This window comes from Nipponia nippon, unplaced genomic scaffold (assembly GCF_047370975.1).
Source record: "Nipponia nippon isolate SJK-2023a ecotype South Korea unplaced genomic scaffold, ASM4737097v1 scaffold_19, whole genome shotgun sequence".
Taxonomy (NCBI): domain Eukaryota; kingdom Metazoa; phylum Chordata; class Aves; order Pelecaniformes; family Threskiornithidae; genus Nipponia; species Nipponia nippon.
Genome location: NW_028262335.1, coordinates 1795667 through 1823637, shown reverse-complemented (window position 1 = coordinate 1823637; position 27971 = coordinate 1795667). Strand labels below are relative to the sequence as shown.

Sequence of the window (27971 nt, the reverse complement as noted above, 5' to 3'; positions counted from 1 at the left end):
TGCGCCCTCAGCATTAATGCAGCTTTATTGGCAAAAGCCTTTATTTTGATGCATCTTCTGATGCACCAAATGCACCTTCATCCTCCGGTTGCGGGACCCGAGCCTGTCCCCGGGTGCTTCAGGGCACCATGTGCCACCACTTGAAAGCAAAAGGCTTACGGCGGACGTTGGTGCCGCAGTGGACGTCACCAGAGAGGACGTGGTAGGAGAAGTAGTCATCGATGAAGGTGCAGGTGAGGCCCAGGGGCTCCAGTAGCGCCCGCACCCGCTCCTCCAGGCAGCACTGCCCACCCACCAGCGGTCCGAAGGGCTTGGGGATGCCCAGGTGCCTGCCCAGCACCAGCATGTTCACCTGCGGCCGGACCAAAAATCAGTGTTTTCCACCCAAAAGGTGTGTTTGCATCAGGTGTGGATGGAGAAAAAAAAAAAAGAGGGGTGGAAGGGGAGGAGGTGCCGGAGGTCTCACCATGTCTGGGAAGAGGGCATCCGCGCGGGAGCCCTTCAGGATGAAGAGCTGGGGGATGTCGATGATGTCCTGCTCGCTCAGGCCCAGCTCCTGCTTCAGGAGGTTGCGGTTCCAGTCAATGCAGCGCTGCAGAGAGGGGGGAGCTGGAACTGTCACCCCAGGCCATCCTGGCCCCCCCAAATCCCACGCACGGACCGCTCTGTGCCCTGTTGCATCCTGCCCAGATCCTCACCCACTCCGTTGCATCCCATTCCATCCCTCTGAGCAACCTCCTGAACCCATCCCCAACCCGAGCAACTTCTTTCCTTCAGTTTTGACACCTCTACAGTCATCTCCCAGTGGGACCATGGGCTGGGGTGACCCAGCACCCAAGGGTGCCTGGCTCCCTCATGGGTGCCTGGCTCCTTCATGGCTGCTCTTCTTCCGCGGCTGCTTTCACGCTGCTCAGTGCGACTCGTGCCACAGTTTCTTGCTCTTCCCCAGGATGTGTAAAAATACTCCCTGCACCCAGAAATCACCCGGCAGCGATGCACAAGCGAGGAGGGCGAATCCACCCAAATCCACGGGTGCAGAGACCCACCTGCACGTGCTTGTTGTCGTTCTTCAGCGACTCATCTGCCAGGATCTCATCAATGCTTCTCCTCTCAGTGCCCTTCAGCCCTGCGTGGGGACCGGAGCAGAGCGGTAAGGGACACCGGTAAGGGATGCCGGTGGTCCCCAAGATGCCACAGGGATGCCCTCGCCCGCTCCCTTACCGATGAGCTGTGTGGCTTCACCATGGCCCTGCATCTGCTTCTCCTTGAAGAGCTTGTAGCAGGCATTGGGGCTGGCCAAGAGGAGCCGGAAACCCTGCGGGAGAGAGCCCAGGGATTCAGGCTTTGCCGTTGGTGGGATATCTTATCCCACCGTCCTGCCGAGAGACACCACGCTGACCCCAAACCCAGCCCCAGGTGTTGCAGGGTGCAGGGGATGCCAGCATCGCAGGGTGCAGGGGATGCCACCCAGGGACTCGCCGTTTTCCAGGAAGCCACCCCAAAAGAAGGCGCATCGCCCAGCACCCGCGGGGAGGACGAGCAATTGCAAAAAGGGCGTTTTTTTTGCATTTGCAGAGGACGCCCCGTGCAGGAGCAGAGGTGGCTCCAGGAATCGGTACCTTCCTATCGTAAGTGGGGACGAAGGTGAGGAATTCATCCACGTGGCCCACGGTCAGCCACTCCGAGTAAATCTCCACCGGCGCCTGCACTTTCTGGGCGTAAAGAAAATCCCTGACCGCCTTGGACATCCGTCGGCCGGAGGCCCTGGGGAGCAGAGGCAGGAGGAGAAAGCGGGCGGCCATCACACCCCTCCGCAAGATTTACCTCCGTCCTTCCCCCCAGCATCATGCCAAGGGGAGAAAACGCATCTGCGCGTCCCATTTTAATGGGAAACACGGGGAAGAGGCTGGAAATAGTCTGAGCGATATATATCTAGATTATATATATTTTATATATTAATAAATCTGCATTGTATATTAATAGATGATATATTAATATATAAAAATATTATATATTACTATATCTATATTTATGCAATATAATAATATCTCTATATTATATATTGTCTATACCTATATTATATATTAATATATCTGTACTTATATATATATATATATATAAATATATATATATAGCCTGTATATACTATAGGCATCTGTGCATTACATCCCCCATTCTGCTCAGACACCTTTGGATTTAATTTCCCCCATCCATCCCCGTGACTCTCAAATCGCTCCTGAGGCAGCGCTTTACACGGGGGTGAAGTTTTCTTGGACAGACAGCAGCAGGCTGGGAAAACATTAATTAAACTTCTTGTAATAAGGGATAATTACGGTCCCAGCGAGGCTGGGAAAATGCCGTTTACCCGCCGCCATAACCAAAGCAAGCCCCCCAGCTTGCAGCGGGCCTGGGGTCATAGCATCCCGTTTTTTATCCCAGATCAAACCCCATCCGGATTCGTCCCCGTTGTTATTTTTCCAGGAAAATAACCTCCTTTGTGGAGGATTTTGCAGGGCGCTGTTGTTCCCGCAGGGCTGCCTAGCACTGCCTGCCCAGAGCAAAACAATTTCCAGTTATTCAGGCTTTTACCCTTTCCTGGATTCCCCTGCTTTTCCTTTTAATAGGGGGTGTGGGGGGGTGGGGAATAAGCTCAGATGATGGTTACAGCACTGTAGGATCAGAGCAGAAGCACCAGTGGTTAAGGAGGGGGTAAAAATCAGAGCGGTGGCAGGATTTTGTCAGGGATGAAGGAATAACGATGGGGTTTGCACATTAAATCTGTGATTTGATGGGAAATGGCCCCAAATTGCCACTCTGAAGAGTGCAACCCTTTCTCATGCAAGGGTTTACAGAGCTTCCCTGCATCCTCGGAGGGAGGGTTCAAGCCCCGCAGCATCTCACCAGGGCAGGGAGCTGCCGATCAGGATCCGGCCCAGGGGATACTCCTTCCCTCGCACCGTCACTGGTGGGCTGACATCCAGGTTGCCGAAGGAGTCGAGGCTGGAGATGTTTTTCCCCGGGGGCTCGCGGGTCACGTAGCCAAAATCGGGGCCCTGGGGAAGAGGGAAGCGGTGACGGGGGCCCCCAGGAGGGGGATTTTGGGGGGAGAAAAGGGGACTGGCAATGCAACGACGCACCAGGATCTTTTTAAAAGCAAAATCCTTCAAGCCTCTGTTCCTGGGCGAGTCGAAGACGACAGGGAAGGTCTTGTGCGGCGCTTCCACGTAGCCGAACTCCAGCTCATCCTGTTGTGGGAAGAAGAGGAGGAGGAAGAGGAGGAAGGCTCCTGGCGGGGTGATAGCTATCTCGGTGAGGCGTGTGGTGAGGGTGGAGCAGGAAATGGGGCAAACCTGGCAGAGCCCGGCTGTCGCCCTTAACCCCAACGGAAGCAAGGTGCCTTGCTCTCCCGGGGGGTGACACCCCACCCGGCACCACGGCACGGGTCACCCCCAGGGAAGGAACACGCGGCCACAACGGACAGGAAAGCGGGGCAGGGACAGCAGGGCTGGGGCATGCTGCAGGAAGCGCATGGCACATCCAGCTGGCATACACCGTGTCCTCCTGGAGATGCACTGTGGGGGTCCTTCTTGCAATGGGGACCCTCTTGCAATGTCCCGTGGGGTCCCTCTTGCAATAGGGTCCTTCTTACAACATCCCCGCTGGGTCCCTGGACAACATCCCTGTCTGTGCTGGTTGCCACCACCAGCAGCAGCATTTCCCCGTGCTTTAGTTCACAGTTGCCTGGTTCACCTCTTCGCATCTAGGTGCTTCCCTGAGCAACGCAGCTGATCCCTCCCAGGGGTGCCAGCAACAGGGGTGACACCCTACGTGCCCCAGGAGCCTTGTAAGGGACCAGGAGAGCCGCATATTACAAGCATCGACTGATAACCTGGATCCAGCGGTCACTGCGGGTTTCCACCTCCGAGCAGATGGTCAGCTTGCAGTTGGCTTTCTTCAGCAGGAGCTGGAGCCCTTCCAGAAAGACTTCGTTGGAGTCTGAGCCCCACTGGATGCTGGAGGGAGAGGAAGGAGCAAATGCTGCAAGGGGGGAATCACAAGAAGCCCCCCAACCCCGACCATGCAGCCCATTCCTCGTTCCTAAATCTGGGTAATAGTCCTGCATGAGGTTAGACCCTGGAGAGGGGCCTCCAGCCTTTCTCCTTGGGGTTGCAATGAATACAGCAGTGCCAGCGGGCTCCCTGCCCAAATATTGTCTCCAGTATAGCATGCATAAAGCCTGGCTCACCCTATAGCTGATACGTAGCAAGGAACGGTCAAAAGCTCCTCCTTGGAGGGTCCCCCAAGGCAGGAGAGCGATGGGTTGACGTCTCTCCTACCTGCAGACAAAAACCTCCATAGGCTGCTGGGTGTTGGGCGTCATTATCCAGGGTGCCACACGGAAAACCACTGTATCCGTGAAAATCGGGGTGCCAGGCGAATTCTGCGAGGGGCAAAAATGCCGGGGAGTGGCAGTTGAAAACCCCACCATTGGGGGACTTTGCAGGAGATGAGGCAAACCCCACGTACCTTATGGGGGACCTCTAGCAAGCTGGCACTGAAGGAAACCAAGCCAGAGAAGCCCACGTCGGGGAAAGCCAGTCCTTCAACGTAGAAGGTGTTTTCTCCACTGCCGACATGGTCCAGCACGTAGGAGAGCTTGTCCGGTCCCAACACGGGTTTGTAGCGGGGGTGTGAGTCACTCCCTGGAGAAACACCGAAATACCCAACCCAAGACGGGGTGACCAACCTGTCCACCACGCTGGAAGGAGGCACCAGCAAGGAGGTGGCTGATGCCAGCGTGGTTTGCAGAGGAACCGGTGTGCCTCCTCTTCTCTGGGGAAACACACTTGATCTTCCTCGTACAAAGAGGACTCTATACCCTCAGGTCCAACCCTTTCAAGGTGCGTGGCTCGAGTTAAGAATCTAATGATATGCTTGGGTTCCCTGACCTGATTTTCAGCGGGGAGCTGCTGGGGATACAGCTGCCGGGGTGTTCAAAGGCAAAACGTGCTGCCCGACGAGATGGGCTGCTTTGGTGGTTGGGTCATCACCCGCGCCAAAAAGGTGCCGGGAGCCACATGGGGGTTATCCACCCCATGGGAACGTCAAAGTTTCAGCAACCCCGCTGAGAAAAGCCTTTTTTTGTCCTTTTTCCCTTGATTTTTTCCATATAAACCCATCTTTTACAACAGCAGAGGAGCTCTGGGGATAAATGAGTGTTTCCAGCAATCGGAAGTGCCCAGCCCTTAGCCACGGTGAACAAAAAAATTAGGGTTCGCCCACCCTGGGGTCATGCACGGATATCTGAGAAGGAAGGAAGAAATACTCACGAATAGCATGGAAAACCCGCACTTTATCCGCGTCCGACTCGGGGACATGCAGGACCACCTGGTACTCAGCAAAGATAGCGCTGGGACCCTGAGTCCGCAGCAGCATGACAGACATGTCCTGAAGGTCTACAGGGGGGAAAAAGATGGAGAAAGGGGACGTGGAGAGAGGAGATGGAGGTGTTGCAAGTGGGAAACACCCTGGTGAGACGCTGTGAATGACACCCTACCTGCAGTGGTCCGTATGTCCACCTGACCGCTGTCCATCCCCCCCGCACCGGGGCTGTCCCGGTCGCAGTTGACTAGCAGCACGGCGCCTTGCCCATTGGGACCCCACGTCCACTTGGCCTGGAGGAGAAGCACCCAAAGGGGATGGGAGTGAGATTTCCCCCATCCCAGCCTCCTCACAGACCGGGGAAAACCCCACAGCCACGCTCGGAGGACATCCCACAACATGCAGTCAAGGCTGGTGGGGAGACAGCAGCAAGGCTTTTAAGCCACTAGATTTCCTAACCTCAGCTTCTAGCAGGGCCAGCAAAGACTATTTCAAACAGATCTTATCTTCTAACAAGCCACAGAGTATCCGTCAGGCCTCATCTGGACAACACTACACTGTTTCTAGAAATGCATCTCATCTCGATGTACGATTTGCACTGCCAATTGGGCTGCAGCTAATTACCCAGGTGTAAGTGCTTGGGCATATGCAGATTTGTTGCCAAAGGGGTAAATCTCTTGCTGTTTGCTAAACTTGCAGCTGACTCATAGTGGCATGTTTCAAGTCCAAAAAGGGGGGAAAAAAAAGAAAAGGAAAAAAAAAAAGCAGAGTGTTTTCTCCTATGTGATCCTCGGGGCTGGACTGAAGAGGTAGGAGATTTTGGCACGGAATAAGAAAATAAAGTCTTTTCCTCCTCAATTAGTAGGTTGAGAATTTGCCGGGTTGTTTGCCCTAATTCAGACACCAGCAACACCACCCAAGTCCCTCTCCCTCCTGGTGATTTCCGGGGAAGAGACTGCAAAGAGATACACCCTGCGTTGACCCTCCGTACGTTGCCTACAGCAAAGCTTCTCATTACCTTGTCCTTCCCTTTGCTCTTCACTCTGCCATTACGGCTCAAGTCCACGTCCAGGGATACATCTGAAACATCAAGAGAGAAGGAAGCCACTGGCAGGGGAATGAGCTCTAGGTGGCATTTGGGCTCATCCTCGGCACTAGCCAGGAGTCATCCAACACCAACCCCACCTTCATGCCCCAAAGCAGCTCCAGACCCAACGTCTCCAACAAAATGCCGATAGAAAAGCCAACCCGATGGCTTTTTCATGGCTTTCCCCCTTCAGTCTCCAGCTACCTTCTCCCATCTTGATTCCCCCAGCAGGGACGTAGGGCATATTTTGTGTTTTCACCAATTTCATATTGACTGTAGCATTTTTCATGAAGACGAAACATGGTGGAGGCATGAAAGTGTTTTCACCATGGGTGAGTGGACACCTAAATAATTAGGAGGCTTGATGCAACGTTTGAGAAGGACTTTCCCTTACAGAGCTCTTCTTGGCCTCCGGATCTCTGCCTCTGCTGCAATAAAGCAGAGGTTTACCAGCATCCTCATCTAAACCCTACCTAAATCTGTATTAAGCCTATCTTAATACAGAAACTCCTCCGAATCGGATATATGGCGTGCTGAAAACATAGGCACTGAAGCAGAGATTGTCCTTCTCCTTGATGCAGAGAGGAGGACATGGAGAAGCTGGAAACGAAGCTCTAAATCTAAGTAAGCGAAGAGCATTTGTAAGGCAAAAGCCCTGCAGACAGCAGTGGCCCCAGATGGCTCCAGCAGAACCCATCAGTGGGAAACCATCAGCCTCTTCAGGTGCAATTTTGGGAGGCATATGCATGACTTAAGGACACAGGACTGACTGTCATGTGAACACTTTAGAAAATCCCAAATTTAGGGTAATTAATCCATCCAAGTGGAAGGCTCTGCATCCAGACTGGTTGTCTAGACTCCCTTTGTAGTCAGCAGAGGAAAATAGGCATTTCAAGGGAATGATTCATCTCATCCTAAACTTCTAAAATAGGTCAGACAACTACATTTTGGTGCCTATTCCTCTCCACTAGCTGCAATGGAGGTCGAGGAGGGGGACGCCAGGCAAAGTTGGGTGAGACGGTCTCCTTTGGATCCTCTTCCGCCAACGCAATGGTCTTGGCAAGCAGAGAAGGATGCTCGATGTGTGCGTTGGGTGGGGACACGGCCCAGCCTGTGTCTTTTTTGCACCATATAAGGCAGCATAATAACATTTTAATTATTTCCCTCTTGCTTGTCAGTATCAGTCAACACCCAAACCTTCATTGCGCATTGCAGATGGGCAGCCCGCGCCCCCCACTTAACTCCTGTCCCATGAACCCAACTAGATCTTGGCATCAGAAAGGGCTGGCCGGGTTTGAACAAGCGTTGTCGTAATACCTACCTACGCAGGTGAGGTACAACCAAGCCACTGAAAGCTCATTGCCTTCCCGTCCATAGTATGAAATCTTAACCTGTGAAGACATCACCAGATGATGACCCAAGCCCCATGTCCTGTCATGCTGAGTAGGTCTTTCCACTCATTTGGTTGACCAACCAACACTATACAACAAGCTCTTGGAGGGTTCATCCATGCCATTCTCCATTACTCATAGTTCAGCTCCATTTCTGCCTGCTTCAGCGCAAAAACGAGCATGGAAAAAGCCAAGGTTGGAGTATTTTTGCTGCCTGGCATGGAGTTTCTGACACCGACTTTTGCAGTCACCGCTGTCTTCTATTTAAGGCACAAAATGTGATCTCTTTGTTCTTAGTTTCATTTTTCGTACATGATAATGACACAATTCTTTTTAAGTTTGAGTTTTCTCTGTAGAAATAAGCTTGATGTCAGCACTACCTAGAAATGCTCAAGCCTGCCCATAATCCTCCCTTCTTTCTCAGAAAATTTGACTTATTTCTTGAGTTTCAGTGCATAAAAAGCAACTAACCTTATTGTCATTGATGGTCCTGCTGGTGACACCAATGGTCACTACAACCTCTATGTCGGGATCCAGGGGCCATCTGGAGTTAATCATGGGTTTTGTCATGGGGCTGTGGACAATGTGGACTGTAACTGCGGAGGTGGCATGGACATCGAATGACGTGGCACCTTTGGGGGTAGATCTGAAACAGAGAGCAGCTTTGGGTTATAGACCAAGTTGTCCCTCCTGTTCTCCTCTGTGGAGCAAAATACTTGAACCTGGAATTATAATCCAGTCTTAACTGGGTGGAAAGGACTCAGAAACCATCTCTGAGTGATGAAATGCATCGTTTGAATTTTATATGTGTTATCTCTGTGGTGGTGTTGAGCAAGCAGAGCTCCCACTGGAGCTTCGGCACGTCAGTCCGTGGTTAAGCCTAGATTGCAAGTCACTGAAGTTTGGGCATCCAACCTCCCTCCACAACAGCAAGAAAACCCCCAAAATTTCAGGATCCTGCAACAAAACTTCAACAAAGAGCCAGGACAATTTTTAATGTCAGCCATCCTGGGAGATGGTTATCGTGGGACCATGTCCTGACCCAAGAGATCCCCAAACTGGAGCAGAGCCTGAATCCCAGTGTGGAGAACTCGCACCCCACCTGCATGACATCCCTCACCTTTGAAGTGCTGCCTACATGCTCATTACAGCCCCAGCACCTCCATCCCAGGAGCACGAGTGCTCCGACCTGTCTGCCGTTGGGAGCCAGCCTCCCCGCACGCAAAAAGGGACAGGGTGGTAAATTTTAACAGTGAGAACAACAACAACAACAACAACAAAAAAACCCAAAAAACAAAAAAACAGAGAAGATATTTATTCCTGGTGTTGCTCTTGGCATGGCATCCCTGGTGCCTGCAGCAGCTTGTAAGGGGAGATTAAAGCATCATCTCGCTTGTCACCCCTCATGTTTAACAACGTGCAATGTCATAAATCCACCTGCATGCTCCTGCACGCTGTGACTTCTCAAATTTGGGTCTATTTGCCCTGATTTTACAGCCCTCACACCTCAGCATCACCACTGGATTCCCACCGTGCTCCATTTTCTGCCCCCAAACAGACCAAACCACAGTCAAAGCTTGACGCATCCATCACCGAGTTCCCCCTGGCCAGTGCTCTCCGGCAACAAAACGATCCCATTTTTTTAGTTGAAAGAGCATCCGCTGTCTGCTTTTTTGGACCAAAGCTCATATTTGCTACTGAGGAGCCAAATCAGCCCATGTTGGGGCTTGCGTTCCATGTTTAAATGGGACTGAGCTTGCCTTGAGTCCAAATCCAGGAAAAAAAAATTGCAAATAATAGGTTTTATATATTCCTTTCCAGCTGAGAGGAAAAATAATACCTTTTTAGTGCAGCTAAAGCTCAATTCAAAGCCCTTCGAGGGGACGACAGCATGCCCTGGCCTGGCTCCAACACACAACCCCAATAATTGCCCCGGATGCAATGCCGACTGGCTTGTCCTGTAGCCTCTATCATTATAAATGTGATTTATTAAATAATGACAATGTAACAGCAGGGTAAATGTAGCCTCATATCTGGCCAATAAAGCAACCTCCCTATTTAATGCTGGAAAAATCTTTTTTTTGTGAAATCGCCCGTGCAAACCTGCTGGTGGATTTTTTTCTGCCTGAGCCACATATTTTATTCTTTCCCCCATTTTAGCTCCGGCCAAGTTGCTCGTCTTGAATTGCTCTTGCCTAATGTTTTCACAGCCAGAAATAGATCCCGCTTAGCTGGGGTGTGCATGGGCTTTGCCTGCAAATCGTCATGGCTCGGCTACGCTTCGACGCCTCACGTTTGCCAGAGCCGACGTCCCTCCTTTGGGCGCAGCTCCCTGTGGGACATCGTCACCTAGAAGAGACCCAGCGAGATGCGTCCCCTGTGCACCAAAAAAGCTTGCCAAATCCTTGGATGAACTCATGATGTGGGCTCAAAATGAGCTCTGATTTTCCCCCTAGCACCCATTTCTCCTTCAAACGAAGAGCAAAACCGCTGTTGGGCTCCCCCCTAACCCATCAGCCCTATGGAAAACGATGGGGATACCCCAATCCCAAAGCCTTACCGACGCGTATCAAGGAAGACCTCGGTACCCAACACGCAGACGCCGTAGCTGGCGTGGCTGGTGGACATCTGCACGACGTGACGGTGGGGCATGATGTGCCAGGGACGGCAGCCGCATGCGAAGGAACCTGCTGCCTGGCTTTGTAGGTAAACCAGCACAACTGGATTAAAAGGCAGGGGAATTTAACTCCTCCTTCCCTCGATGACGGGGTTTAGCCAGGGGACCCTGACGTCTCCACCTCCACCACCCAGCAAGCTGCCGCCCCGTGCGGGGAGATGGAGGCGATAAGGCAGCCCCTGGGGGGGACAGGTGGCTCCGGGGAGGGGACACAGGGCAGAACAGGGTGGGTGACACCCAGCCCTGTCCCGAGATGCTCAGCAGCGAGCTCTTTCGGGGCTCATTCTCAACTTTTTATACCCGTATAGCCCCATATAAGGACTCCAAAGCTTAATGTATTAAACATTTCAATTCCTCCTGTTGTGCAACGTGGTTGTTTAGGCTTATTACAATACACGGTATCATTAAAATAAAGCATTTTCTTTAAAACGACCCAAATTTTCCATCTAGCCTCTCCACAGGTGACTCACGGCCTCGGCTACCCCATTAGGGCAATGCCCGAATAAAGCCTAACAAAAGGAAATGTTTGTTCAGGTCGGTCTTTCCCATCATAAGAACTCCCGAGAAGCACGACGGGCAGAAACGGGTGCAGGGAAAACTGGTTAATTGGCAGGCAGGGAAGGGGAAAAAAAAACAAACAACAACAAAACAACAAGAGGCTTTCAGTGGAAATTAAAAGTTCTCGGTGTTTTGCTTGGACCTTGCGTTTCAGGGGAATTGGGGTTTTTCGGGCACGCAGCAAAGCTCCCACGGGAAACATTCCCATCACTGGAAGATGTCGTCTACCGGAGATAGCTATCTCTCTCCGGGCCATCCCAGGAGGCTTCGCCTGCTTGCGAAGAAGGAAACCGGGTGAGATTAATCCCGCTGAAGCTGGGCAGGAGGAAAAAGGCAGCACGGGGACGGAGAGCGCACCGACAGCCCCATTGCCCCAAGGTTCATCCCCGTAGCAAGGGGCACATGGGGCGATGCGGTCACGTTAGCAATGCAATGAGCAGGAGAGGGCTGGAGGCAGGAGAAACCCAGTTTTGTGAGCGGCAGGACCCCCTGCAAGCCAAAAAGGTCAAAGCAAGCTCAGCAGAGCTAGAAGGAGCAGTCCCTACCACTGCACCGAGCTGCACGTCCTCAGCCAGAGGAGCAGCAACGTGCACGCACCTTCCCCTGCAAGATCAAACCAGCTGCTTTAAACATCTCCCAGCCAGTCTACATTAAAGGGCTTCTTCTGACTTTAATTGCAGCAGAAAAAAAAAAAAACAGCACCGTGTCTCGTACACGAGCACGGCTTAAATAAGATCGTGGGAGCCTGCCGGGGCGGCTAGGATGCTCAAGTGGGGAATGCCAGTGGCATTTCCAGGCTCTCCAGGACCTTGCCTTGCTTGAGATTTTAGATAAAACCCTGTTCCCTGAAACCCAGCAGGAGCCAAACTCCTGATGTTCATAACTTGTGAATTATGTTGGTTCTCAAGCCCTCCCGGGGGAGCGCAAGCCTTCAAGCACCCCTAAAACCCTTCGAGCTAGGGCGAAGCAGAGCTGGCATAGAGGACAAGGAGCTCATTGCATCCTCCAAGGAAGAGTCTGGCCACAGCTGCATCTCTACCAAAGAGAGCCGCAAGTTGGATTTCCCACTCGTGGCTGCTGGTCACGCTGGTTTGGACTGGGCACGGTGCTGAGTTTGCCGCCTGCTGTGATTTTAGCATCGCATCCTGCTTGGCTGGTTTGAGCCCTGTGCCGGACAAGGAACACACCTTAATCCCCACGGGGTCAAGCTGGTATAGTCTGTAATCTGGAGGGAGGTGGAGGATGGTGGTTTTCAGCTCCCAGCAAATGTGAGGGCTTCAGCAGAGGGTTTGAGAGCACATGCTTCTCCAAACCCACCCAGGATCACGCCTATCCAGAAAGGATGGAGACATGGTGCCGAAAACTCATCTTCATTTTGGGTTTGGGGTTTTTTTCGGCAAGTTTAGTCACGGCACATTTTGAGCCGCCACGGTCACTGCGGATGCTCGCTCAAGCCCAAAGCACCTCGTCTTCATTGGGTGGTACCTACACTCACCTCTTCTTCCTCCTCCACCTGCTATTAGCACCGACATGCCCATGCACAGGGAGAATGACAATTTTAAGTCATCTGGCCCATTCAGAGCTGAGTGTTTCTTCCTAATAACACCTTGTCCTGAGAAGTTGCTATTAAGATCCCTGGTACACAACGGATGGGATCCCGCCTCTCCACCAAATTGAGTGAGCTTGGCCAGCCTTGTGTTTTGGGGCTCACTTCATCTTTTTCACCAATTTCAGCCTGTTTCTAGCCATGATGGAGCGAGACCCGACCCCCCAGTGCTCCCCCAAGAACCTCACTAATCACCCAGACTCCCTTGGGTCGTTTCTTCTCATCCATCCTGCACCGCCACTCCGTCAAAGAAAGTTTGATAATCTCCCTAAACTGAGAATTACATCTTGTCTGTTACTGTGCGTGCGTAATTGCAGGCAAGAACTTTTAAGAGCCATGTCAGCCTAATTACTTGCAATAGGGCAAGGCATCAAACCAGTTATCAAGTCCCGCTCGGGTTTGCACGAGAGTTTATTTTGTTTAGGTGCGCAGCTGTAACAGCACAGCAGGAGCATCCCAGGCAGGCAGCAAGGCTCCTCCTGGGGACCTGCCTTCCTCATCCCGCTTGGAAGCCAGGGAAGAAGGGTCAGAGGCTGGTTTGGACCAGTAAAAGATGCTTTTAAAGCCAGTAAAACCCAAGAGAGGTCAGTCCCCATCCTGGTAAAACATCCGTGGCCAGCACTCGTCAGAGCTGGCTTTGCAACCACCTTCTCCTGGGTGAGAAGGCACCAAAAATCCCTCTCCATCCTTTCTTCTCCCCAAAATAAAGGCATCTGCCTGCTGGGAGACTTCATTCCTGCCAATCCAAGAGCAAAGCACCCCATAAAACTGCTTTTTCCCCCAGGGCTGGAGCCATGCACGCACCCCACGCTCACTCTGCCCACATTCTCCCCCAGCTTTGCATTAGATTTACTGCCCTATAAATATCTCCCTTGCTGGGGCGTGCTGGATGCCTCCCCCAGGCAGAGCAATAAAGCCACGGGTGGGCTCAGCTTTGCCCAAGCTCCTTCATCCTTGCCGGTGGCTTGGTTTCACCTCCTCGAAGCTGCCTGCCTCTTCCAAAATAAAGCCAGCGCGGGCAGGAACGGGCAGCGCCTCGTGGCCCGATTGGGACGGGCACCTGTTTGCACCTCCTAAACGCGAAAGGTCAACTTGAAAAGACTCCGTGGGGGGAACATTTCCCTCCTACTCTTTGCAATAAGGCACGTGCCTGCAGGAAGAGAGCCGCAAAACCAGCCCAAAACCCCTCACCAAGCACCCACGGAGCTTAAAACCCCCTTGTGCTCACCGGCTTGGTCGTCCTCAGGGAAGAGACGCTGGGCAATGCGCACGTGAAAACCCTCGGCTCGCCGGGGTTGTTTGCAAGCTCCAGCGCTGGATCTGTTCCCAGGTCCTCGAAATTAGGGCAGGCAGAGATCCATCAGTGGCGGGGAAGTTTATGCAGAGCAGCTCCTAATCTGGCAGATCTGATTTTAAAAAACAACACAGAGAACTCCTCTGACCAGATTGTCTATAGCCACGAAACCACGAGCCTCCAGACATCCACATGTGTGTGTATATATATATATCAATATATACGTCCTGTGATGGTTTACCGTGCCTGATCTTCCACCTGATAGCGCAGATCAGAACCTGCATCACAAATAGCACTTCTGCTTCCTGAAAAATCCCATTCTTGCAGCATAAACCGAGGTTTATTTAGCAGCTCACGGGGGGGGGAGTCGCCCAGGCTTTCGCTGCGATGGGGACAGGCAGGTCCTCACGCTTGTCCCCAGCCACCTCTCCGCAGCATGATTGCCCCTCTCCTTCCTCCCCAAATGAGACATTGCAACAGCTGGGTGCTTTGCCAAGGCCTCTGCGAGAAGGATTTAGTATTTTTCTCACTGCCAGCATAGCTGCAGCGGCTCCATGAAGACCTCCAGAGGCTTGCAAAGGCCCCAAGAAGCTTTGAAAGACTCCTAAGGCTTGCAAAGAACTCGGAAAACTTACAAAGACCCTGCATGGCTTGCAAAGAAGCCCAAAGGTTTGCAAAGCCTCCAGGAAGTTTGCAGAGACGCCAGAAGTCTTGCAAAGACTCTGAGAAGCTTTGAGAGACCCCAGAAGGCTTGCATACACCAGACCCAGTTTCCAAAAACCCCAGAAAGCTTGCAAAGACCCCATCCTCCTTCCACAGCAACCCCTCAAAGACAGGGACCTGTGCAGTGGTGGGGAAATGGGCTCTGCCAGCCCCTTGGGCAGCCAGGGCCACCCAAAAAAAACCAAGGCCACCCAAAAATCCCCAGAGCCACCAGGGTTTCAATCCCATATTTGCTAGCGGGTAACACTTGCTCCTAAGGGTCCACAGGTTTCCTTCTGCCTGGCAAGTGCCAGGGGCTTTTATCCATACCAGCACCACCACACCAGCTGGACCATAGGGGATATAAATACATTTATATTTATATATAGATGTACAAAACAAACCCTGTGACCAGCTAGAAACGCTCTGGCTGATTTTAAAAATCACAAGGGATGTGGTGACCTTGGGGTCTTTCTCTAAGACAGGAGAGATTTGGCGTTGGGGTTGGTCTTGGTTTTTTGGGGTTTTTTGGAAGAAAAGGGGGATTTAAATAGCATGTGTTTTCCTTACTGATAACTGAAGTACTAAATGCTCGGGCACAGGAACTGGGAAGTGAAAAATGGTAAAAGGGAAGCTGGTTTTTGCTCATTTTCTTCCAAACGGACAGGTTTACACCTCTATTTCCCCAGCCCGCGGTTCCCAGGAGAGCGAAGGGAGGTGAGGCCACCCCAGGCCACACGATGCCAGCTGCTGGCTCTGCTTTGGGGTAAAAAGAGGGCAAAGAAGTCCTGTACAGTGCCGGAGAACAGAGCCCGCTTGTGCAGACATGATGCGGTTTGGGTTTCTTTTTTTTTTTTTCTTCTCTTTTTAAATTATTTCTCTTTCTGGTTCCTCTTTCACCAGTGGTTCTTACTACTGGTGGCTTAAATAGACAAGGGTTAAACAGATAAATGCTTCTCACAGAAGGAGCATTTTCCAGCTGCCAGCAGGTCAGCTCCCAGGTCGGGGTGTCTAAACCAGGGGTCCTTTAACCCAGACCCCTGGCACGTTTTGCACAGCAGCGGTGCCGCCCTGATCACGATGCTCTACGAAAGGCACAGTCTGGGAGCAAAGTGGTTTATATTTTCCTATATTCCTCGGGAAGAACATCTACGGCCTTTAATAAAATCTCCCCGTTGCCACAAATCTCATCTTTGCGTGTGCAGAAAAGCAGCAGAACTGCCTTTTTTTTGTGTTGTGTGTGTTCCCAAGCGTTTGCTCAGCAACACAAAGTCCTCGCTCACGTTTGCTCAGGTGATGGCAAAAAAAAAACCCAAACAAACCAGGATCTACTTCAGATGGGAAACTAGATTTGAGCTTATTTCCTACACCCCAGCCACGGAGGGAAGAGAGCACTAAAAAAGAAAAGCCCAAAAGGGATATAAACAGGGAACATCAACCTGAGCGTTTCTGCTCCTCACTAATTGCTTGTGGCTTCCAAAATCTGGGGCAGAAGTTTGGTTTTTAAAATGAATATTTAGCTTGATGTTAATAAATAATGCAAACGCCTGCGTGGGCAGCAATTACTCCTGACGCGCTCCGCTGCGGTGCGGCAAGCGACGCGTTCGCCGTACAAAACCACCTCCGATTTCCCCTCGTTGGCAACTCGCTCCCCAACTTCTCTTCGAAAATAAGCAGAGAAAAAAAAAGGAAAAGGAGTGTCCTGCTCTAGCCTAAGGGCTGGGAAATCGTATTTCTTCCTCCCAAGAGCAGCCAGAGCTTTTCCCTAGAGAGCAAAAAAGAGCGGATACCCCACAGATGCAAACGGCAGCCAAAAGCCAAAGCGCTGCCCGTCCCCATTTGGGGTCGGGGCGATGCTGGAGGGACAGGGAGTTGGGGACAGCTGGGGGAGCTCCTTGCATAGGGCTGGGAGCCGGCCGGGCTTCGGGCCAGCCGCCCTCCCTCTCCATCCCTGCCCTCCCCGCGGAGATCATTTTCATGGAGCTTTAGAGGGTCCAATCCAACTGCCCCTTCCCTTTGGACTGGGGTGGGGGCTGCAAATTTGTCATCCCAAACTTTGCAAGCTCCAAAAGAGGATTGATTTGCTCCGGGGGCCAGTCGAGGAGGAGGAGGGCGGTGTGCTGGAGAGGAAGGAGAAGCAGCTGGGTGCTGCGGGGGGTTCAGTGCCACCCAGCGCGGGTGGGGAAGGGTGCGCGTGCCCATCGTCAGGGCATCGGGGCTGCTGTGCAGGGAGATGCCGGGGGACCGCACGCTCCGGCTGCAGCACGGGAACCGCATCGAGGCCCTGTGCCTGCTGGGCACCCACATCTCCGCCGACGTCTACGGGTGAGTCTGACACCCCAACACTCCCATCGCTCCCTCCGTTTCCACACATCCACCTTTCTCCTCGCCTTTACCCCCCTGTTTCTCCTTCTGCAAATCCCCCCTCCTCAGTTTTCCGTTTTCTCCCCCAAAAACCACAGCCCTCATGCTGTGATTTAATGCAATTTGTGGGCAAAATCCTCTCTGGGCTTTGCAAATCTGCACAAGTCCCAGGAAAGCTTTGAGCACCCATGTGTACATGATATGGTATTTACCCCGGGTCTGCAACGGCGATTCGTTTGGTCCATTTGCGGTCAACAGATCTAGCGTCATCTCGGAAAGCTGCTGGAGAGCAGAGGGATGAGCAGAAGCCATGGGGATGGACTGCAAAGGAGGGGATGCAGCGGGGAGAGGGAAGGAAAACAGCATCTAGTGACCAAGCAGTGTCCTGGGAAAGCATGCGAGTTCCCACAACACCAGCCCTGCACCCCTGAAACCAACCTAACGCTGCACTGCAAGATCATTATTCCTCCAAAGGAAAAGGTTTAAAAGCTCATTTCATGGTTAATTCTGGTCTTTGCTGCTTTTGCAAATCTCACCCTCAATATTCAAGCCAAGCAGCACAGTTACAACTCATCTGGCATCTCTCCGGGTCAAATCTCCTCCCGTTGGGATTCCCAAAACCCAGAAACAAGGAAACCAAACCAGTTTTTCCATGCGTAATTAAATATAATATACCAATTTAAGAAACGCCTGGGCAGCAGCAAACAAGCGCTCAGATTTCCTCTCCCCCCGCCCCAGTGCGGGTTTGGCGGGGCTGCCAGCATCCAGAAATCCAATAAATGATGCTGTAACAGTGATACAGTGCAAGCTCTCAGGTGTCGAGAGCATGCACGCTCAAAGGGAGCCTGCACCTTGGGAGCTGCAAGCATCTCAAAAATAACAACCCTGGAAAGATGGGGAAACTAGGGACAAGGAGCCAGGAGAGGGGAAGGGGACGCACAAAGCAGCTGGAGAAGAGCAAGGGCACATCAGACTGGGAGCAGTGCAGCACCAGCTGCTTCGGGGTTGGATAAAATCACCCTGAAAATTAGAGTTTCCCATGGTAAAGTCTCTCAGCTGAGTTGCCACGCCATTACAAGGAGCTGTTAAATACTGGGTTTGCCTCAGCTGGAAAATAAACATGGATTTCTCCATTGAAGTGCAAACCCAAGTTGGGTTCCAGTGGCGCTGACTGCTTTGGCTGTGATTATTATAGATCCTAATCTGCACCAATGGCTACAAAACAGCCTCATTTTGTTAAAATAGCGTGTTCTGCCCTAAAAAAGAAAAAAGACACTTAAAGCATTCCCAGGCAGGGAGGAAAGGGCAGAAAGGTGCCGGCGGTGAGCGCGGAGACGCCAGCGTGCCCAGTCTTGGCTGCGTTTTGGGCAATGAAATTAATTGCAGTGAGAACCAGGTGTTTTTGGTGCAAACCTCTAAAAATGCAGCGTATTTCTGGCAGGGCGGCCCCGGCCGGGGCGGTCTCCTTTGGTGTGAAGCACACAGAGGGGGTGAGCGTGGAGGTGGCATGCCGGGGCCAAGCAGAGGTCGGGCCAGCCCCCAGCAGCGGGACACGGTGGCCACTGGATGAGGGGACAGTCCTGAGGTTTAGCATGAGCCGGGCCAGCACCGAGGTCAACGATAACAAGGTAAGAAGCGGGGTGCTGGGGTGTGGGACCCCCATGGAGGGAGAGCATCCTTCCCCAACAAGGGATTTGGGGGTTTGCAGGTAACCGTCAGCTTTTACGCAGAGGGAGGGCAGCCCATCAACCAAGCTGGGGTCTTCCTCACCGGCATCGGTGAGTACGAAGGCTTCTGCAACGCAGCAATCCCTCTTCACCCCTTTGGTCCCTTCAAGTGGGGCGTTTTGATGTGGGGGCAGAGACAGACCCGGGTTCGCTGGATCTGGGGGGCTTTTGCACCCACCCAACCTTGCTGTAGCCTGGGATGACAGTGGGGTCTGCCCATCCAGGGATCTCTCTGGACGTCGACGCGGATCGGGATGGCGTCGTGGAGAAGAACAACCCCAACAAGGTATATTCGGCCTCTTCCACTGTGAAGAAAGTCCACGGGCTTGCAAGAGCCTGAGCTCGCTAAGCCCCAGCGGGGTGTTTTAGGCAAGCTGGACCTGGGGTCCTGAGGGACACGGGGCCATCCTGCTCGTCAGCTGTGACAAGGAGAGCCCCTTCACTCCGGCATCAGACTGCGACGACGAAAGGGTATTCAGCAAAGAAGGTAACGCAGCTTCACAAAAATCATATAAAGTAAAAAATGCTCCATTATTCCCCCTCTTTAACCTTTTTGGAGAGGAAATTTTGCTTGGGAACCAGCTGCCCATGAGCTGCTCTCCACTAAGCTGCTGAGTAAGCTTCCCACATGGGAATTTTTTTTTTTAATGCCATGCAAACTAATTACGGTCAATCAGGGGCATGAAGCACAGCCAGAAAAATAGCAGAGGTGCCACTGACAGCAGAGCTTGGCCCAGGGATGCTTTGCACGGGTGAAAGGAGCTCTGGGCAAGGCATGCGGCCAGCAGCCAGGAATACACCCGCCTGTTCCTGGAAAACTAAAACCACACGGAGCTAGTGCCCATCAGCTTTTTGAGGCCAGGGACCAGCTGTGCCAGGGCTGTGGCGGGGGGAAAAAAAGGGCATTTGTTTCAAAGCACAAGCCACAAGCTTTGCTAGCAGGACTGCAGGTTGTTTTTCCAGCTTGCCAAGGCTGGTAGCAAGGGAAGAGCAGATTTGTTGACATGGGAGATGCAAACTCCAGGAGGGAGCAGGCAAGCCAGCCAGAGCTGCATGGCACAAGCACCCATCACCCAATTTGTTTTGGTTTGCACCGCAGATTTGCTGGACATGTCTCGGATGGTGTTGAGGACCGAAGGGCCACAGAGCCTTCCCCGGGGGTACGAAATCGTCCTCTATATTCCCTTCTCCGATGCCGACAAAGTTGGGGTCTTTTATGTGCAGAGTAAGTCCTTCCTCACCTCCTCTTCTGCCCCTTCCTCCTCATTTGTGGTGCTTTTGAGATCCATGCAAGCTCTTTTCTTTCTATCTCTGACCTTGTCCTCTCCATGCTCTTCAAATGGCACTTCTGAAGCAAATCATGTCCTCAGCATCCCTTCTCCAAATTTTTCTGGCATTGAATATTCTCTCTTCTCAATCAATTGGAAAGCTTTGGAGATAAACAAGCAGAGGCACAGGGCCATAAAGCCATTTATCCAAGGTCATCCAGCAAAGGAGTAGCAAAATAAAAAGCCATGTGTCCTGACACCCAGATGCTTTATCTGTGCTCTACAACACATTTTCCCCTCCTCATTCCTTGTTGTGGGCGCAGTGATTTATTCCCTGGGACCAAAAGTCCTCATCCAGCCCAGAAAGGTGCCATTACGTAGCTTGGTCTCATGCCTCCGTGCAGAGGCAGCCTGTTGGCAGGAGGGCTGGTGGCATTGTCATGACCTGCTGGTGGGAGGTCAGAGGAGGCTGCAAGGGCAGAAACCCCATGAAAACGTCTTCTCAATGACTGTTCCATCCAAGGAAAGGCTGGGACATTTTTCCCCACCCTTCTCGTGCATGACCGCAAAACTGCAAGCCCCTTAGCTCCTGTTTTAAGGTAATTCTGTCAGATGAAGTTGTTTCTACCCACAGAGGCGGAGAAGCTCCAGCGCAGAGGGATTGGGGGATTTCCTTGCACACGAGCAAAATGGGTTGGAAACCACCACTGAAGCTTTGGAAATTGCCCACCTTCCCCTTTCTCTTCTTGCAGACCCCTTCTTTGGGCAGCGCTACGTCCACGTGCTTGGCCGGAGGAAGCTGTACCACACTGTGCAGTACACTGGTGGGGCTGCTGAGCTCGACTTCTTCGTCGAAGGGCTCCGCTTTCCTGATGACACCTTCCCCGGGCTGGTCTCCATCCATGTCAGCCTCCTGGAGACCCTGGCTGAGGTCTGGGGGCTCCAGGGAAGGGGTGCAGATGGGAGATGCAACAGCCTGAGGGGCATGCAGAAGGGGATGGGGATTGAAGGGAGAGCGGTCCCCATGAATTTACCCCAAAAATGACCACAAGGGTAGGGTATTTGGGGGGGAATAGTGGTAAACAGGGTGTGGAGAGTCCCCAATTTCTGCTTGCCTCCTCCAGGGTATCCCCCATACACCGATCTTCACCGACACAGTAGTGTTCAGGGTAGCACCATGGATCATGACCCCCAACACTCTGGCACCAGTGAACGTCTTTGTCTGCAGGTAAAGGCCAAGGGATGATGCCTTCCCAGCCAAATCAACATCAAGAAAGGCTGGGGAGGTGATGGGCAGAGGGAAAGGCAGCTGCCTGCAGGGGATATCCATCCTCCAGCAGCCCTTCATCCCCTTCCCTCCTGCCGTCCGCTTTCCCAGCATGAAGGACAACTACCTCTTCGTCAAGGAGATAAAAAACCTGGTGAACAAGGCCGGCTGTGAGCTGAAGGTTTGCTTCGGCTACATCAACCGTGGGGACCGCTGGATGCAGGTAGATGGGCACTGGAGAGGGGGCAAAGCTTTCCCTCCCTGCTGATGTGCCCCACATGGGTTTTCCTCCCTTCTTTAGGATGAGATTGAGTTTGGCTACACCCATGCTCCCCACAAAAGCTTCCCGGTGGTGGTGGACTCCCCTCGAGATGGAGGGCTGGAGCAATTCCCCATCAAGGAGCTGCTGGTAAGAACAGGACAGTCACTTGCTTTGCCTGAGGAGCAGCTTGCAGGTTTTTATGCTTAGCCTATTTCACCACTCCTAAAACTCTGCTTGTGCTTGGCTCCTTGGGGGCTCTACAATGAATTGCCTGAAAAATGAGAGTTTAACACCTCTGCATGCAACTGCACAGAGATACTACCCTGTCCACCTCCAGCTGGGAGGACACCAACAGCCTCACCCCCCCTCAAAGCAAGGATCAGAGCCTAATCCACATCCCAGCCATCTGGAAAACCTTTTATCCAGAAGGTGCTGGATGAGAGGGGCAAGGAGGACCTCATGCCTCTGGGAACAAAGGACTCCTGCAAGCTCTGGGACAGGAGTGGATTTCTTCACCTTGAATATCCAAGCAATGGGCTGGTTTTTCCTTTCCTCCTCTGCACCTGTGAATACGCAGCAGCTCAGGAGAGGAAAGGAAAGTGTGAGAGGGGTCACTTCACTTGCTCAGAAGCGAGCAAGATGCAGCCAGCTTCCAAAAACATCCCTGTGGGGCTCCTTGGCCACGGCAAAGGGCCAGCCGCAGGCAGGGCATGCAAAGCTGCCTGGGCGAGCAGCAACCCTGGCCAGGGCATTTTGGGAGAGCCCAGCAAAGACAAGCATGGGAAGAAGATGGACTGAATGATCCCTTTGAGGTATCGCCACGCAGAAAGGGCAGGACATCCCCAAGCAGCCACCAAATCTCAGCCCAAACACCCAGCCAGCCCCTGGCAGCAGCCTCAGCCCTGGTCTTCTCTCCGACAGTAATGGGAGAAGAGGACTGCTCACTTTTTTGTGCTGCACGTCACTTTGGGGAATGTTAAGCGCTTTCAAAAGCATTGAAATACATCGTTTCTCATGCTTGAAATGAGTACATGCAGTCCCGGACTCATCAGGCAGGATGGGAATAGCACACTGATCCGCCCCTTCGCAAATAAGCCGGGCAACCGCTCCTATCTGCCCTCTTTAGGAATTGCTTTGCTTCATATTTAGAGAAGCAATTTCAGCCTTTGGAGCTGCTAACACATACTCCAATTTCTGCTTTGAAGCCTCCCCTAATCCCCACTCCTATTTTTCCAATCTCATTTTCCACCTCGGAATATTTAGCCAAATGCAACACGCACAGGTCCTCCTCTAGCCCCGGCCAAGCCCTAAGCCCCTGGGACCCCACACCAGGGAAAAAGGAGACGAGAGGGAATTAGCCCCTCAAGATCAATCTGGAACTGATAGGACTTGGATGTGACCCGCAAACCAGCGCCTTGACAGTTGAAACCTACCGGCTCCGTGGTTTATTAAACTGAAATAAGCTGAGAGCAGGTGTTTCACGCTCAGTCCCTCCCGTAGCACCCAGGGAAAGGATCTGACCCCCCCAGCCATCCTCCAGATACGCACCCCAAAAATGCACGAGGAGCCTCAGGGAAAGGCAGCAGCAGCTCCCTGCTTCTCCAAACATCCTCAATTTAAAAAAAAAAAAAAGCAACTTCTAGATCATAACTATGCACCCTCAGGTGTCCCTGCTCATTTTTACTGACCTGGGTATTTGGTTTACCCCTAAGGAAACCCAACACTAATAAGTGATTAGGATTTAATGCAAACCCAACAGATAGCTGATCTTGTCCCAGGGGCTGTCGTGAGCTCCAAGCCCATGTTGACTTGAACCAGAGAGCAAGGACAGGTTCAAGGCAGGATTTTTGTCCCACTGCTGCCATTTTTGCCCTGTTTTTAACATTGCAATCTCTCCCTCTGGCATTTGACCCTAGCACATCACAACCACGAGTTAATTACCCCCGCATGCACAACGCCTTAAATCCCAGATATATTAAGTCCTGAAAATCAAGACTTAAATAGGATTTAAGTGAAGCACAGCCCTTCGGGTGGCTCTTATGCCTGGGGCGGATTTACCCTCAGGGGCTGAAGTTCATCTCGCTAGACAAGAGCCATCCAGAAACTCAGCTTCGGGGCTACCCCAGCACTTAATTAGCCTAATGCTGACACTTAAACATTGGCTGCGGGATAGCAGAGGCGATCTCTCCCCGGCTCAATGCTCCAGCTCTGCCCTGGCACTTGCCATCTATTACTGAGCCCAGGTGACCCAGAGACCTTTATCCTCTTGCCTTTCCTGCAGCCTCTCCCCATCCATGGTCCAGGCTCCACTCTTAATATTTTTACCCACTGGAGCAGGTCTGAGCCCAGCAGGAGGGATAAAAGCAAAGGCACGGAGGCAGGGGGGACTCCGGGCAAAGCCCACAGTGATTTTTCTTTCCCCAGGGCCCCGACTTTGGCTACGTGACCAGAGAGCCCCTCTTTGAATCCATTGCCAGTCTTGACTCCTTCGGCAACCTGGAGGTCAGCCCGCCTGTGACCGCAGCAGGGAAGGAGTATCCCCTGGGGAGGATCCTCATCGGCAGCAGCTTCCCCACGTAAGAGATGGGAAACCCACATATTTGGGAGCAAAGGAGCCACGATTGCCCCTAAATATCACCCAAAAAAAAATCACATTAAGGGCCTTAATTAGCCATTCCCTGGCCAGCTGCAAATCTGGTACCCTATGGAGGGGGTGCACCCAGTCTCTGCCTCCACATTTGCACCCTCCTTTCTTTCCTCCACCTTGATAGCGATTTATGTGTATGTACATATTACTGCATAAATATTTATTCCCCTTATTCCCTCTCTCGGGGGTATTTTGCCCCCAGATCTGCAGGGAGGAGAATGACCAGAATGGTGCGGGATTTCCTCTACGCCCAGCAAGTGCAGGCTCCTGTGGAGCTCTACTCCGACTGGCTGTCCGTGGGCCACGTCAACGAGTTCGTCACTTTTGTGCCTACCTCTGACACAAAGGTACCCCAAAACCCCAAGCCGCTCCGTGGTTTCTCTTCTGAGATACTCATCCCATCAGGGCACCTCTAGGGAAAACCTCAAAGCTCATTTCGTTGACAGTCCCAGCCAGCATTTGCTTGGGTTTTCACCCCTGTCCCCAAAATGAGGGCTCTGAATACAAGAAGGGACTTTCTTAGCTAATAATCAAGACAGATAGAAGAGAAAAAAGATGCTTGCAAAGGTAGTCCAAGAAATTTAAACCTCAATATTCACATGGGCTAGGCAGGGCTCAGCATCTCCCAGATGTTTCAGAAGCTAGCTCTTTCCTCTATCCTGGTTGTTACTGCTTCTGACATAAGACTTTTCCCCCCCAGAGAAAGCACACCTTGACCTGGATGGCTCAGAAAAGGAGCATTTATGCACACGCACACCTCCCAACCCCTCCATGCAGTGCTTTCACCCTCCCCAGGGCTGTGCTAAGCCCCCATAAGAGAAGCCATCAAGACTGCAGCAAGCAGCCTCCCACACTCCACCAACAAAACCATTCCTGCTGGTGGGAAGCAAGCCAGGACACGCACAGGGCTCAGACCCTACAAATTCACAGATCCCCTGGGATTATAGCTTAACAGTGATTTTTGGCTTCTGAGGAAGTCAGAGCATCACTATTCACTTGCTCCACCCTCCCTCCCACATTACAATACCAGCCCCAAAACCAACCAAACAAAAAAACCCCAACCCAGGCAGCAGCCACACTCCTCACTCACCATCTCAGCTCACCCAAACCTCCAGCAAATACCCTCCCGGGGGTTTATGTACCCCACCTGGGGTGGGCAGGATTGGACCCAGCTGCAGCCAGGCTGCAGTTTTTCTCCCTGTCCCAGCAGCAGTTTAACCCCTCGGGGGCGGTTTGGTGGGTATTTGCTAACAGCGTAAACCACCGCACCTCATTCAGATATATCCCCTCGGCACCAGAAGGGCACTAAATAACAGCAAAAATGCCTAATTTTAAGAGTTTAAGCTCAGGTTCCTTGCAAAAAATAAGCCCCAGAGGTCCCCCAAGGCTTCAGATAAGCCACTTTCGGTGACCGCTCTCCCTCCCGTCTTGTTGCAGCAATTTCGGATGCTGATGGCCAGCCCCGCGGCGTGCTACAAGCTCTTTCGGGAGAAGCAGAAGGAGGGCCAGGGCGAAGCCACCATGTTCAAAGGCAAGGGGACAGCGGGCAGCTTCAGCCAAGCTTTGATGTCGGCTGAGACAGCCGGAGCCGCCCCGCAGAGCAGCCGGCCCGAGGGCGGCAGCGCCTGACCGACGTGCGGGTATCGGCGGGACGTGGGGACCTTTTCCCACCCGGCTGCCCTTCACGGCTGGCAAGCGGGATGCCTGCCCACCATACTCAGCCTCCTCAAGCCCTATTTTGGGAAAGCAAGTGGGACGGGATGGATAAAGCCCTCTGCATGGAGGGGATGCTTGTTTGGTGGGATGGAGCATCTCTGTAAATGCCAGCAGAGCTCCAGCACGGAGTGGGGACAGCCACAGGGCGCTCGTGTCACCCCAAATTAGCACCATTTTTTCTCGCTTGCCCTTCCCTCCCTGCAGCAACGATGTTTTCGCTGCCAGTTTGGGCACCCTTTAATTGTGGTTTTGAGCGTCATCCATCCGTGATGGGGTTGGGGGAAGATCTCTGTACCTCCACGGGTCCCTCTGGGTCACTGCCACCTGCCCAGGACCCGGCCATCCCAGATCAAGGGGTGGAGGTGGTAGCTTTGGTTTTATGGAGCTGAGTGGAGAAATTTAGGAGCTAACGACTCCTGTGGGCGGGAGGGTGGATGATAGGACCTTTCCAATACTCTTTCCAATGGGCAGAGGTTTTCCTCCCACCCAGTTTCCCAATAAACTAAGAACTGGGACTCCCAGCAGTCTTAATCCCAAGCTCAGGGAATCGGGATTTGGATTTTTTTTCCCATCTCTGTGCCCTGTTTTAAGCCGGGCTCCTACCAGTGCCGCTTCATTTTGACAGGAGTTTGCACTTGCAGGATACTCGGGGACAGACACAAAACGGGTCACCATCAACAAGGTCCTTTCCAACGACATCCTGGTGCAGCAGAACCAGTATGTCCAGGTAAGAACCGATATTTCTGGTAATCATCCATATTTCTTGCAATAACCACCCCAGGGTGGTGCAAACCCTTAAGGGGAGGTGTTGCATTTTGGCTCTCCTCTTGTGTGAGATGGTTTTGGGGACCGTGCCCACTTGTGTCCCCCGCCTCAACCTCTTCTTCTCCATCCTTTCCAGTGCTGCATCGACTGGAACAGGGACATCCTCAAGAAGGAGCTGGGGTTGATGGAGGAGGACATCATCGACCTGCCGGCTCTCTTCAAGCTCGACAAGCAGGGCAAAGCCGTGCCGTACTTCCCCAACATGGTGAGGGGGGTCCCTGTTCCTCGGGTCCTCCCCAAAAACCAGCTTATTCATAGAATCATAGAATCATAGAATGCTTTGGCATCGTAAGGACCTTTAAAGGCCGCCTAGTCCACCCCCCCTGCAATTGGCAGGGACATCTACAACAATATTCAGCCAGGATGAGTCCCCAGAGTTGTCCCAAAAAAGCACAATATTTACAACTGCCCAGAAAAAGAAAGTATCTCCAGCCAGGCTCGGATAAGCCCGGGTCTACCACAACCTCGTGGCTTCGTGTTGCTTGTGGTTGGGTTAAACGATGTAGTTTTAAGGTGAAAACTTTTCAAAGTGGTGAAATTGCAAGGCGTGGGGTGCATTTTAATGATAAAAAGAGGGAAAATGATGATGGATTTGGAGGCCTGGGGGAGGGCTGCTGCAAAAAGTGGCGTCGATGCCCCGTTTTGGGGTCATGCTGCTGGAGGAGGGTGACCGGCGGCTTTCCTTTGGCTGTTCTCGATCGGAGAGGCCTGTCCTGATGCTACCGGCTTCCTTTTGTGTCACCCCGCAGGTCACCATGATCGTCCTGGCCAAGGACCTGGGCATCCCCAAACCCTTCGGCCCCGTGGTGGGCGGCGAATGCTGCCTGGAGCGACGGACCCGCTCCCTCCTGGAGCCGCTGGGCCTACGCTGCCACTTCCTCGAGGACGTGGCCTCCTACCACGGCAGCCTCGGGGAGGTCCGCTGCGGCACCAACGTCCAGCGGCAGCCCTTCGCCTTCAAATGGTGGCACGTAACGCCATAGCGAGACCTCCTTCCCCCTCCGCCCTCGCCCCCGGCGGCTTTTTCGGTGTGTGTTGCTTGCCATTCAGTTAATAAATGAATTTGCTGTGAGGAATGAGGCGGGAAATTCAATAATAAGAGGCGATAATCGTGAGAGAAAGGGAGGGAAGCCCTCAGGGAGGGTGAGGTGGGGGGGATGCCATTTTGGCAGTCGGCGCCCACCATTTTGCCCTGCCC

At 52.6% G+C, this 27971-nt stretch overlaps 2 protein-coding genes across 2 annotated transcripts; one reads left to right on the top strand and one right to left on the bottom strand.

The window, feature by feature from the left end:
• Nucleotides 1-33: 33 nt before the first annotated feature.
• On the bottom strand, nt 34-17439 carry LOC104011185 (protein-arginine deiminase type-1). Its single transcript, XM_087755168.1, has 17 exons — nt 17274-17439; nt 13930-14107; nt 8332-8506; nt 7791-7860; nt 6401-6462; nt 5558-5675; nt 5331-5456; nt 4528-4703; nt 4338-4441; nt 3890-4013; nt 3138-3245; nt 2902-3053; nt 1620-1764; nt 1222-1315; nt 1047-1126; nt 467-592; nt 34-352 (listed from the first exon to the last, which is right to left on the bottom strand). Exons 3-17 carry the CDS (start codon nt 8428-8430, stop codon nt 119-121), a joined length of 1818 nt encoding a protein of 605 aa, XP_087611294.1. The 5' UTR covers nt 8431-8506; nt 13930-14107; nt 17274-17439; the 3' UTR covers nt 34-118.
• LOC104011228 (protein-arginine deiminase type-2) lies at nt 16931-27756 on the top strand. Its single transcript, XM_009463447.1, has 16 exons — nt 16931-17022; nt 18503-18689; nt 18770-18839; nt 19013-19074; nt 19158-19275; nt 19888-20013; nt 20809-20987; nt 21181-21284; nt 21435-21546; nt 21625-21732; nt 24010-24161; nt 24435-24579; nt 25670-25763; nt 26590-26675; nt 26850-26978; nt 27523-27756. The coding sequence occupies exons 1-16, from the start codon at nt 16931-16933 to the stop codon at nt 27754-27756; spliced, it is 1998 nt and encodes a 665-aa protein (XP_009461722.1).
• Nucleotides 27757-27971: the final 215 nt, after the last annotated feature.

What these genes read in the sequence shown, in the direction of transcription:
- LOC104011185 (XM_087755168.1), bottom strand. Translation starts at nt 8,430, where the DNA reads ATGACAAAACCCATGATTAACTCCAGATGGCCCCTGGATCCCGACATA. An exon ending in AGAGCAAAGGGAAGGACAAG is followed by an intron (nt 5,676 to 6,400) that starts GTAATGAGAAGC and finishes CTTCTCCTCCAG; the next exon opens with GCCAAGTGGACGTGGGGTCC. An exon ending in TCCCCACTTACGATAGGAAG is followed by an intron (nt 1,316 to 1,619) that starts GTACCGATTCCT and finishes TCTCTCCCGCAG; the next exon opens with GGTTTCCGGCTCCTCTTGGC.
- LOC104011228 (XM_009463447.1), top strand. Translation starts at nt 16,931, where the DNA reads ATGCCGGGGGACCGCACGCTCCGGCTGCAGCACGGGAACCGCATCGAG. An exon ending in ATCTCCGCCGACGTCTACGG is followed by an intron (nt 17,023 to 18,502) that starts GTGAGTCTGACA and finishes TATTTCTGGCAG; the next exon opens with GGCGGCCCCGGCCGGGGCGG. An exon ending in CCGAGGTCAACGATAACAAG is followed by an intron (nt 18,690 to 18,769) that starts GTAAGAAGCGGG and finishes GGGGGTTTGCAG; the next exon opens with GTAACCGTCAGCTTTTACGC.